The sequence below is a fragment of the Tamandua tetradactyla genome, chromosome 6 (genome assembly GCF_023851605.1).
Source record: "Tamandua tetradactyla isolate mTamTet1 chromosome 6, mTamTet1.pri, whole genome shotgun sequence".
Lineage (NCBI taxonomy): Eukaryota > Metazoa > Chordata > Mammalia > Pilosa > Myrmecophagidae > Tamandua > Tamandua tetradactyla.
Window position 1 is genome coordinate 149,144,631 of NC_135332.1, and position 12,538 is coordinate 149,157,168.

Genomic DNA, 12,538 nt, shown 5'->3' on the forward strand with positions numbered 1-12,538 from the left:
AAAGCTGTGATGAATCTGTGTACCCAAAGACATCTTTTGAAGTAGCATCTATTTATTTTTTATAATGGTATAACTGGAATAGATTTTATATATTATTCTCATTCCACAGGAGAAAGACTTTATAAGACCAACCTTTTAAGAAAAACAATAAGCCATTATTAAGCCTTAACTGGCCTCTGAAATTAAGCATTTTATTGATAAATAAATTTATTTAAAGCACTTAGTTCTAAATAAATGTCTGGGATTCATTTTTTAACTGATGGATTTTTTTTTCAAATACTACTTACGAGGCTCAACAATCTAAAGGCTCAACAAGAGCCTAGTAGTGTAATTTCATGCAAACAGATAAACATAAGAACTTAATCTTGATGAGCTGAAGCAAAACTTAGAATTTAATACCACATCTGTATAAATTTCTGTAACTTCTCACACTCGGTATTAAATTGCATAACTTAGTGACCAATATTTTACAAATAGCCAATGCATACATACCTAACGAAAGAATTCCAAAGTACAAGAAAGGCCAATTGGATTTTAACATAAGAGAATACAAAAAGTCTACTGATGAGGTTTCAGATTCCACATTGCAGCTAACTTTTAAGAAACTACCACTTGTGGAATCTAGGTGTACCATCAGAGAAGAATATTTACAATTATCTGAAAAGGTTATTAAAACAGTTCTCACTTTTCCAATTACATATCTGTGTAAGACTGGACAGTCTTTATCTATGTCAACCCAAATAAGGTTGTAAAAGACTGAAGGCAGAACTAGATAAGAGTATCTGGCTATCTTCTTTTAAGCTAAATATTTAAGACTTTGAAAAATTATAAGATAATAACATTCTTCTTATTAATGTTTTCTTGGAAATACACTTTCAAAAAATTGTTATTCATGTTAACATGTGAAAGGTTTATTATTACTATTTCCAAATTACTTAATAAATCTTTAAATAATTTCTTGGTTTTAATTCCTAATAGTAAATCGCAGTAGAGACAAACCACATAAGCAAATACTCTCTGACATCCTGAAGAATTCTGAAAGCATAAAAAGGGTCCTGAGATCAAACATTTTGAAAACCATGAATGAGGCAATAACCATTTGGTTGCATAAATTAAATTATGTTTGTAAGGACTCTTTTTACTTCATAGTCACAATGTGGAGACATAATCATAATTCTCGTTATTCAAAATAAGAAGAAAAACGAAGAAAATTCAGTTCATAATCTTATTTTTATTTGACATATATAATTACACATCATTTGAAAACATATAAACATGGTGAAACACACTGAAAGATTTAATGCTGGCCACAGAGGTACTTGCTTTTCATTTTCAGGAAATTAGGCTTGGTGATGTATTTGACTTAGCGCATATTAACTCTTTGACTATTTGTTAAGCCTATCAATTTCTAAATACAAAGTCAGACACAAAACAAAGAATAAACTTTCAGATTTGTGTCATGTGAGAAAAATAACCAACCAAACAAATTACAAGATGGCACAAAGGACTCAATCAGTGGAGAAATATTACCAAATACATTAAGTGCAATTAAAAAAAATTTTTTTGTAATAACATATATACAACAGAACATTTCCCATTTTAACCATCTTCAAAAGGTAAGTGCAACTTTTTTTAACTACTCAAAACTTACCAGGATTATAGGAAAATAATAAGATAACAGCAAGAAACACCATTTCAGTGAATGAAAAAAATAAATTTTTTTTGTTCTCCTAATAACTGTACTTGACTCAGCAAAAATGGTTACAGCTGTGGAGGTCACATAAGAATGAAAATTTTCATAGTTATGGCTCTTTAAATAATTAAGTAATAATTAAGTTAAAAAAGTTTAGATGAGTGGAAAATGCACTCTAAATTTCATGGACATAAATATGTTAGGTTGCTTTTCAATAGTAAATAAACTGTACATCCAAATAAATAGTTTTTTGTAGACAGAACTTTAATCTAAAAATCAAGCAAAACGCTTAACTTCTAGGCTCTAATGAATGCTAGGAAACAGCATTCCAAATTACAATTTAATAAACTGCATTTCATATAACTTTGTATAGAAGAAAAATACTAATTCAACTTGAGCTGACTTTTCTCTTGTTTCAATGTTTGCATGAAAAAATAATTATGCAGTCTATTTGGAAAAGTATAATCAATCCAAGGGCATGCATGTATCAATTTTATCTTAGGAGAATTTCTCCATGTTCCAGTTGCTTCATTCCTTATTACGTGCTGCAAAAAGCAGTAATAATTTTTATAGCCAAATATCACTTCATAAGATACCAGGTGGCTTTCAATATTTACCATATAAGTCATGCATGAAATTTAAACATTACAAAAAATGACTTACCAGTTGACACTCCTGAAATATGCACATTTTCAGAATGTTCTGCAAGAGCACCATTTCCTAAAATTAAACATAATGGATAAACTAATTTCCAAGAGAAAATTTTATAAATTTTTTTCAAATCCTCCCTTTAAAAGAGAAACTACATAAAACTATTTTTATTATTCAGGAGCTAAATTAAAGTCTCATACACTATTTGAAACAATCCGAAGTCCCAAATCATAACAGAGTGGGGAAAACAAAATATTTTAGAAATCACAACAATGTAGTGCAACACATAAAGGTCAAATCCTATATATTTCTTTCTGGTGTTCCTCAGACCTATATTCTGAGTAACACCAGAAAGAATTTTCTATCAAGTTAATAATCAAAAGGAAACACAGTACTATTTCTAGAAAGGAAGGAACCATATGCTTTTTTGTGTTTGTGAACCATATATGCTTTAAAAAAATAATAGTGTTCCTCTAAAGCCTGTCTAATCAGCCCTGCATGTTTAGCAAGGGATGCACATTGTACTTAAAACAAAAACAAAAACCAAATAAAAGAAAACAAACCTCTCGCATTGTCTATTAAATCTTTCAATCTTTTCTCACCAACAACTCAAATATTCCTAACAGCAGGGACAGAATTATAACTGACTTTGGCAGCCCCTGATTTTCTTTACTTCTTAGCACAAAGTTGGGCACACGGCATTCAAATAACTTACTAAAATATGTATCATCTAATAAAATAAAAGTACTTTTAAAAAAAAGACTCCAATTTAAAATATTGAGAATATTTACTCTCTCAAATTAATGTGAATAGAACCATCAGGCATTTTTCTTTTGCAACACTTCAAAATATAGTATTATTACTGAAGAATAAAATGTGATAAAACATTTTTAGTCAACTATAGCTATATCCTTCAAAATAAAAAAGAAATGTTTCCTTCCATTAATCAATAACTACTATTATATATGATATATATATATAATTAATAAGTTAAGGATTAAGAAAACTCTAGCATTACATTTTACATAATGTTATATATATTAAATTGAAGCTGCTAGAAGGCTCCCTGCCTATTTCTTTACCACACAAAACTTATAAATAGAAAAGACACACACTGATTCAATAAAGCAACTAAAAAAGTTTGCCAAACATCAGCATAAATTGTCTAAACCCTTGCTACTCATAAATATATCAACAGAACTGGCATCACGGAGAACTTGTTAGAAAGGCAGAATCTCGGCCCCCACCACCAGATTAATATAGCAGAATTTCTATCTTAAGAAGAGTCTCTCCCTGCCATTTATACGCACATTAAGGTTTGAGAAGCACTGGTTTAAATTGCTATATCTAACCTTATATACAATTATAAATTACTGTTACATAATTTGATTCTAATGTGTCCAATATTCTTAAGTATATTAAATTATGCTCAGGAGTTTCAATGTTAGATATATTTTAAATATTAAAAAATTGCAATTTAATAAGTAAAGATAGGTAGAAGGAAAAAGATGTATAATGGAGTATTTTAAGAGCATGGATTCCGAACTAGATGGCCAGAATTCTAATCCCAGCTCTACTACTTATCTGCTTTGCGATTTGAGGCAAATCATGTAAACTCTCTATGCTTCAATTTCCTCATCTCTAAAACGGAGATAATCATAGCTACTTCATAGGTTTGACTGCATGAATAAATGAGCTTGGTGGAATTTTTACAGTAGCAAAAAGAAAAGCAACAATAAAAACAAAACCTCTACTTTTACTTACCAATTTTTTAGAAAAATTTCCTTGCCCAGTTTAATGATAACTCAACCATAACGCTTTGGAGATCACCCAAATCAGAAGTGAAGTAACTGATTTTAACTCCCATGGTCAGCATGTTGCACCTCTTAATTACTTAATGGACCTAGGCACTGACCATCAATGCTAACTTCGGGGGGGAAAAAAAGAGATAACAAAGCACGTGCCCTTTCATGGAAAAACACACAAAAAGAAACGAATCTGATCAAGGAGCATTGTCCAACAGAACTTTCTACAATGATGGATATATTTGAAAATAGTACTGATATGGTTGCCATTAACCACTGAATTTTTGATGTATTTAATGGAAAATTAACAATAATTCCTGAAATATGATGATGGTATGGTACTTAGGAATATGAAAAAAATATATCCTTATCTTTTAGAGAGAGGCATTCTAAAATATTTATGGTTGAAATTATATGCCTAGGACTTCCTTCAAAATAACACAGGGGAGGAGGAATTTAATAGGGTTATGAATGGAATTTAAAAGGGTTATAAATGGGGCAGGATTGGCTCTGGGTTAATGGCTGTTGGAGCTAAGTGTTAGGTACGTGGGGCTCCATTATATTATTCTATCTACTTTCCTAGTATTCAAAATTCTCCATAATAAAAAGTTTAAAAAGAAACAAACTATATGACACAGGAAATGCTCTGCAAGAGACCCAAAACATGTAGGCTTCTTCAGACCAAGTTTTTAAATTTTATGCATCTTTTTATTCCCTCAGTAACCTAACCTAGTCTAACATCTTATATATTACATTACACAAAATAAAACCATTCCAATAATATATTGTAGTTTTAAATTTCTTTAGTTTTATATTTTTACAATAACATAGCATTTTAAGGAAACTTAAAGATAAATCATATTACTAAGCTGTGCGAAGGTAAGAAAAGAGAGAGAGCTCCAAACCCAGGTCCTACCTAGTCCTCAAGTCTGACATATGATAGCCATCATCTTTTTTATAAAGAGGTATGTGCAAAGAACAAAGCCAGGCAACTACATATTTCTTTTTTACAACCAATAAGGCTTCTGACCCCAAACTCCACTATAGTCTGCTGGAAGGCAGGCTTAAATAGTAGTGGCTGATGTTGCCTGAGGCAGGCCTAAAATCTAGAACCAAAGATACGTGGTCACTTCGTAATTTCTCAAATTTACAAGTCTTGGACCTCTGTTTCTGAGAATTCTAAAGTGGAGAAAAGGCCAGACTTGGGAAAAGCACACTAAAAAGGGGCAAACTAGCCAGTGTATTGGGCACAATCGGCCAAGTTCCCTCTTTCCAGTTTACTCAGGGGAAGAGTCTCTAAAAGTGAGCACACAGATTCTCATACTAAAGAATAGCAAGAGAGAGAAGATCCATGTTCCTATCACTGGGTCCTGGTGAATGACCTTGACTTTCATGAATTTACTTCAATATTATTCTAGCTTGGAAAGACAGAGAGAATATCTTCAAATCCCTAGACAAGCAGTCTAAAATCTTTTCCAAAGCTTAATTTTTCTCTACAACATACCCACCAAATGGTAACATCTTGTACCTAGTTGTGGAAGTGATACAAATATCACTGTTTTTTTTTCAATTTAACCCATTTCATCTTCAATATCTGTTTAAAAAATATTACTGTAGAAAATTCTAAGGGAACTACCAGGAATTGTTTCTTCCAAGACTTGGGTTCATACTTGAAAGATCTAGACACTCCACCATACAGTAATTCTTCAACTATTTTAAGAAAACTTTCATTTTCCCCTTCCACACACGAAGTTATATCTTGTCCAGAACACTCATTTTCTTCATTCCTCACAATGTGCTTTTACATTCACTTCGCCATCGTGCAGTTTTGTGCATGTTCTTTTGAAAGTTTGGCATCTAGCATTCATGTGCTCTACCCAGGCTGAGTTCTTATAAGTATGTAGTAGAGGACGTCTATTATCATATATATATATATATATATATGTTCAGTACTTCCCTTAATGCAGTCTCAAATTGCCGACTGCATTGCTCAATCATGCCAAACATATTATGGATTAAAACCCTTAAATTTCTTCAATACATTCTGCTACAAAGCCATGTTTCCTCTATTCTGTCCTTTTTTGGGGGGGGAACATGTCTGGGGGTGAAAGATGCTTAAGGGTAGGAACTTAAACTATTTTAAATTTGTTTTACTTTGTAAATTTTTCCCTTGTTCTGGGCTTAAAGGATGTGTTTTTGGATTCCGATTCTGTCATTTGGCATAGCTGCTATCCTGATTAGGGTCATGTCAATTTCCAACTGAATGATTCTATCTTTATATATTTTTGTAATTTGCTGATTTTAAAATACTGACTAGAGCCAACGATGAAGGTCTAGAAACTCTTTTCCAGACTGATACAATCATTATTAACTTAATCTTAACTTTGCTAGAATCCAGGCCAAATTTTTCTAAATTATACAAAAAGTTTAATGAGACAACTTGTCAGACCCCTTGCAATAATTCCTATGCATATGTATTATATTTCTTTGGGTATGAATCTGTAAAAGAAATGCCGTTTCTCTGACATTGCTCTCATCATGTCTATATGACTTGCAGATTTGTTTCCTCTTTCTGGTATTCACAAACCCCATCTTTTATTCTCCATTTTAAATCTTCCCTAGGATCATTGCAACTAATTGTTGGTTTGTAGCATTTTTGGCACCTCCATCCCCATTTTGGAAAATCAAAATTTCATTTGCCTGTTTCTAGTCATCTGACCCTTCATTGTCTGATTCCCTGGAAGCAATTTAGTATTTAATTCAGAATTCTTAAAGTTCAGAATACCTACATGAACTCCTATAATCTTTGCATCTGTGTCCCTCAAGAAGTTTTTTAGAAATGTTTATTCTCTTTTCAGTTTAAAAAAGTATATTTGGTAGAGAGGACCAATGTCTATTGGTATTACACCATCTGTCCAAGCAATAGCCCTATATAACTTTGTCATTCCTGTTCTACAAAATAAAAAATGTTTGAAACACTATTTTGCTATTCTTAGTATTTTTGTTAATCTCAATCCTGAGCTTTCTCTATTATTAGTTATGTTTGTACTTTGTCTTTGATTATATGTTCTTTCTATCTTAGAAACTTGATCTTAATTAGTCTGAAGACATTGAAAACCACATAATTTCTTTTTCTTTCATTCCTTTTTAGGACTGTCTTATTTTAATAATCAGAACTTATTATTAATAACCTGCCTCAATTGTCTTTCTTTCCAAATTTTCATGTTGTGAAGGCATATTAATTTTTTCTAAATTATCGCTGAATCTATAGGCCTCAAACTCTGATTATGCCTCATTTCATCTACTTTAGTTCTCATAGTATGGTTACTTCTTTCTGCCTTGTCAAAAGTAAGTACAAAGTAGCACTTTTCCAAGGATGATTGGATCAAGATGTTTGTGAATCCCCTGAAACTGCAGGGTGAATTCATTCTTCTGAGAGAAGGTTCTATAGGGTCTAACAAATGTCTAACAAATGATTCCTATAATGAAATGTTTCATGTAAAAAAAAAAAAAAATTAAGAAATCCCTAGGAGAAAGATTTTATTTTCCTGTCTGTTTAATTATTGGTATTCTAAAAAATATTGTTTCTGATGCTGACCAAACTGAAACCTACCTGCCATTTAAAATAGTAATATAACATTTTTAATAGAAAGATACATTCTAATTTTCAAATCACATTTTAAACAGGTATTTCGGAGTTCAATCTTCTTATATGTTTAGACTTCCTATAATATTATGTTAGTAAGATTTTATGTTTGCCACATCTTTGAAATAAGAGTATGATGACAATGAACTAGTACTCAAAATACAAATGCTAAACAAGCATTAGCGGCCAGCAGAGAATGAATCACACCCTTTAAGAATATTTAAGATATTTATGAATCCTACTGCTGGGTATCTCAGTGACGGTAGTCAAGCAGATGGGAATAATATTTTTTTTTTCTAAAATTACTTTAGATCATTGATGTAAGAGCTCAAAAAGAAAGGGACCCTGAAGATAATAAGAGTCAGAGGTTCATAACCTGACTCTGGGGTTCCACTAAAGTACTATGAAGGCTTGGAAGGATTTAGAATTCAAAAGAAAACAGCAGAAACTAAACATATATATATATATTTTCAATAACGGCTTTGAGATATAGTTCATATACCAAAAAACTCACCTTTTTAAAGTGCACATACCAGTGGTTTTTAATTTATTCACAAAGCTACTGTTCTAATATGCTAGCTGCCAGAATGCAATATACCAGGAACAGAATAACTTTTAAAAAGGGAAATTTAATAAGTTGCTAGTTAACAGTTCTAAGGCTGAGAAAATGTCCCAATTACAACAAGTCTATAGAAATGTCCAATCAAAGGCATCCAGGGGAAGATACCTTGGTTCAACAAGGACAATGAAGTTCAGAGTTTCTCTCTCAAGTGAGAAGGCACATGGTGAACACAGAGTTTCTCTCTCAAGTGAGAAGGCACATGGTGAGCATGGCGTCATCTGTTAGCTTCTTCTCCTGGCTTCCTGTTTCATGAAGCTCCCCGTGAGGCATTTTTCCTTCTTCATCTCCAAAGGTCACTAGCTCGTGGACTCTCTGCTTTGTGGTGCTGCAGCATTCTCTGCTCTCTCCGAATCTCCCTCACTCTCCAAAATGTTTCCTCTTTTATAGGACTCCAGAAATATATCAAGATCCACCCAAATGGGTAGAGACATGTCATCACCTAATCCAGCTTAACAACCACTCTTGATTAAATCACATCTCTAGGGAGATGATCTGATTACAGGTTCAAACATACAGTATTAAATAGGAATTATACTGCCTTTATGAAATGGGATTTAGATTAAAACATGGCTTTTCTAGGGGACATACATCCTTTCAAACCAGCACAGCTACGTAAACATCATCACTATCTAAGTCCAGGGCATTTTCATCAGCCCTAAAAGAACAACTGTACCCATTATTAACATTCCCTATTCACCTTTCCCTTATTCCCTGGCAATCACTAATCTAGAGTTTCTCTATGGCTTTGACTATTCTGGATATTTCATAGCAATGAAATCATACAATATGTGGCCTTTTGTGTCGGGCTTCTTTCTCCTAGCATAATGTTTTCAAATTTCATCCATGTTGTTGCATGAATTAGTATTTCATTCCTTTTTATGACCAAATAATATTACACGGTATGGCTATGCCAGACTTAGCTTAACTATTCATCAGTTAAAAGACATTTGGGGGCGGGCCGCGGTGGCTCAGCGGGCAAGAGTGCTTGCCTGCCGTGCCGGAGGACCCCGGTTCGATTCCCGGCCCCAGCCCATGTAAAAAACAAACAAACAAACAAAATATAATAAAACAAGAAAATGTTTAAAAATGTTTCACTTCCTTCCTTCCATCTTTCCTTCTTTCTCTGTCTTTCCTTCCCTTCCTCCCTCTTTCTTTAAAAAAAAAAAAAAAAAGACATTTGGGCTATTTTTTCTTAGTCTATAAGGAATAATGCTACTATGAACATATGTATACAAGGTTTTGTGTGGACATATGTTTTCAATTCTCTTGGGTATAAACCTGGGATTGGAACTGCTGGGTTGTACGGTAACCCTGTTCAACTTTTTGAGAAACTGCCAAACTGTTTTCCAAATGGCTGTACCCCTTTACATTTCCCCCAGCAATGTGGGAGGTTTACAATTTTCCCACATCCTCACCAACGTGTAATTGTGTCTGGCTTTTTCAGTTCTAGCTATCCTACTGGGTATGCAGTAGTATCTCATTGTGGTTTTGATTTACATTTTGCTAATGACTAATGATGTTAAGTATTTTTTTTCAAATGCTTTTTGGCCATTTGTGTATATTCTTTAGAAAAATCTCATCCAATCCTTTGTCCATTTATCAATTGGGTTATTTGTCTCTTTATTGTGGAATTGTAAGAATTCTTTATATATTCTGGGTAAAGCTCCTTATCAGATACATGATTTATAAATATTTTTTCCCATTTTGTGGGTTGTCTTTTCATTTTATTGATGATTTAAAGTTTAAGGATTTTAAAGCACAAGTGTTTTAAATTCTGATGAGGTCCAATTATCTGTTTTTTCTTTGTTGCTTATGTTGTGGTGTCATTTCTAAGGGTCTATTTCCTAACCCAAGTTTATGAAGATTTACTTCTACGTTTCCTTCTAAAAATTCGATAGTTTTAGCTCTTAGATTTAGGACTCTGATCCATTTTGAGTTAATTTTCTTTATGGTATGAAATAGGGGTTAAATTTATTCTTTTGCATGTGGCTATCCAACTAAGTCAGTCCCATTTGTTGAAAAGACTATTCATTCCCAATTAAATTATCCTGGCACCCTTGTCAAAAATCAATTGACCATAAATGTGTTACTTCTGGATTTCAATTCTATTCTATTCTATGCTTATTCTTATGCCAGTTAACACACTTTCATCATTACTGCATCTTTGTAGTATGTTCTGAAATTGGAAACCGTGAATCCTTCAACTTTGTTCTTCTTTTACAAGATTGTTTTGGCTATTCGGAACCCTTGGATTTCCTTAGTAATTTCAGGATCAATTTGCCAATTTCTATAAAGACAGGTACGATTTTGATTATGTTGACTCTATAGATTAATCTGGGGATTACAGCCATCTTTACATTAATTCTTCTGATTTATGAACATGTGATGTCTTTTCGTTTATATATATGTATTGGTCATCTTTAACTTCTTTCAGTAACATTTTGTAGTTTTCAAAGTATAAGTTTTGCTCTTCTTTTGCTGAAATTATTTCTAAGTATTCTACTTTCGTGATGCTATTGTAAATAGAAGTGTTTTTTTCATTTTCAAACTGTTCTTACTAATGTATAGGAATATAATTGTTCTTGTCTTCTGCAACCTTGCTGAACTTATTAGCTCTGAGAATTTGTATGTGTATTCCTTAGGATTTTCTATATACAAGATCATGCTGTCTGTGAATACAAATAGTTTTACTTCTTTTCTAATCTAGATGTCTTTTCATTTTCTTGACTAATGTCTCTGTTTAGAACTTCCAACACAATGTTCGATATGAAGTGGACATCCTTGACTTATTTCTGATCTTAGAAAGAAAAATTTTAGTATTTTACATTAAGTATGATGATGGCGATGGATTTTTCAAAGATATCCTTTATCAGGTTGAAGAAGTTTCCTTTTATTTCTAGTGTGTTGAGTGCTTTTTGTTCTGTTTCGTTTTAAATCATGAAAGGATATTGGATTTTGTCAGGTGCCTTTTTCTTTGTCTATTAAGATGATCTTCTGGTTATTATTCTTTATTCTATAATATGGCTTATTACAATGGTTTATTTTTGAATACTAACCTCATATGCCTATGACAAATCCCACTTTGTTAAAGTTTATAATTCTTTTCATACATTGCTGGATTTGGTTTGTAATATTTTGTTGAGGATTTTTGTGTCTATAATCTTAAAGAACATTAGTTTGTAGTTTATTTTTCTTAAAATAGCTTTGGTTTTGATACCAGAGCAATACTGGCCTCAGAGAATAAATTGGGAAGAGTTTACTAAGGATGAACATATAACTTTAATAGCAGCCTCTATTTGAGTGCCTACTATGGGACAGTCACTAAAATGAGTACTGTTAGTTACATGTTTTATTCTCATTTAGGGAAATACCAGGTATACTGCTTTTGGATCTAATTTTTTCTTTTGATTTATTTAAACTGTTCATTACTGAACTGTAGGTGATTAGCTTGCTGATTACATTATTAAAAATTCTGGAAAGTAACTATTGGCCTGCTTTCCTAGAATTATATACCAGCCACAGTATCCAAATTGATAATTTAGTACATGGTCAACTTAGTGCAGAGAAAAGTGTACTGGATAAAGGCTGTTTCCTTATTTTTTTTCCCAAAAATGTGGGGGCTGTGACTTAAGGTGCTACTGGTGTTAGGACAGTAAGAAAAGCCTGTGATAAAATTGTTAGGAGCCTCTGATGTCAATTATTTTATTCATAGTTAATGAAATTGAAGTAGAGAAGGGAAAGGCTGTTCCTTTTTAAAAATCATGTTTGTTAAAGTATAATTTCCATACAAATATATATCAATTTTAAGTGTACAGTCTGATGAGTTCTAACAAATCACTACAGTTCTGCAACCACACTATAATCAAGATACAGAATACCTGTATCACCCCCAAAAAATCTTAGGCCTCTTTGCAGTCATTTCCCACATAACACTCAAAATGACAGATATCCACTAATCAGATATGCACTTAGCATATGATATGCATTGTGCTGACCCTGTGATATATATACATATTAATCATCCTTCTAAAGTGATAAGAATGGATGCCATTTTTCCCCTGTTATGAATAAGGAAATTGATCCAAATAACTCACCAAAGATTTTTAAGTTATTAAGTTGTA

The 12,538-nt window shown here is 32.4% G+C and overlaps 1 protein-coding gene across 4 annotated transcripts in view; it reads right to left on the bottom strand.

Moving 5' to 3' along the window:
• The window catches only part of LRP12 (LDL receptor related protein 12), a 61,578-nt gene that overhangs the window by 30,821 nt on the left and 18,219 nt on the right, over nt 1–12,538 (bottom strand). For 3 of the 4 annotated variants that reach the window (XM_077167451.1, XM_077167450.1, XM_077167449.1), the window contains one exon: nt 2,357–2,413. The exons of the other annotated variant lie outside the window; for it this stretch is intronic. In XM_077167451.1, the coding sequence (XP_077023566.1) occupies nt 2,357–2,413 (57 nt within the window). The remainder of the gene's footprint in view (nt 1–2,356; nt 2,414–12,538) is intronic. 4 annotated transcript variants of the gene reach the window in all.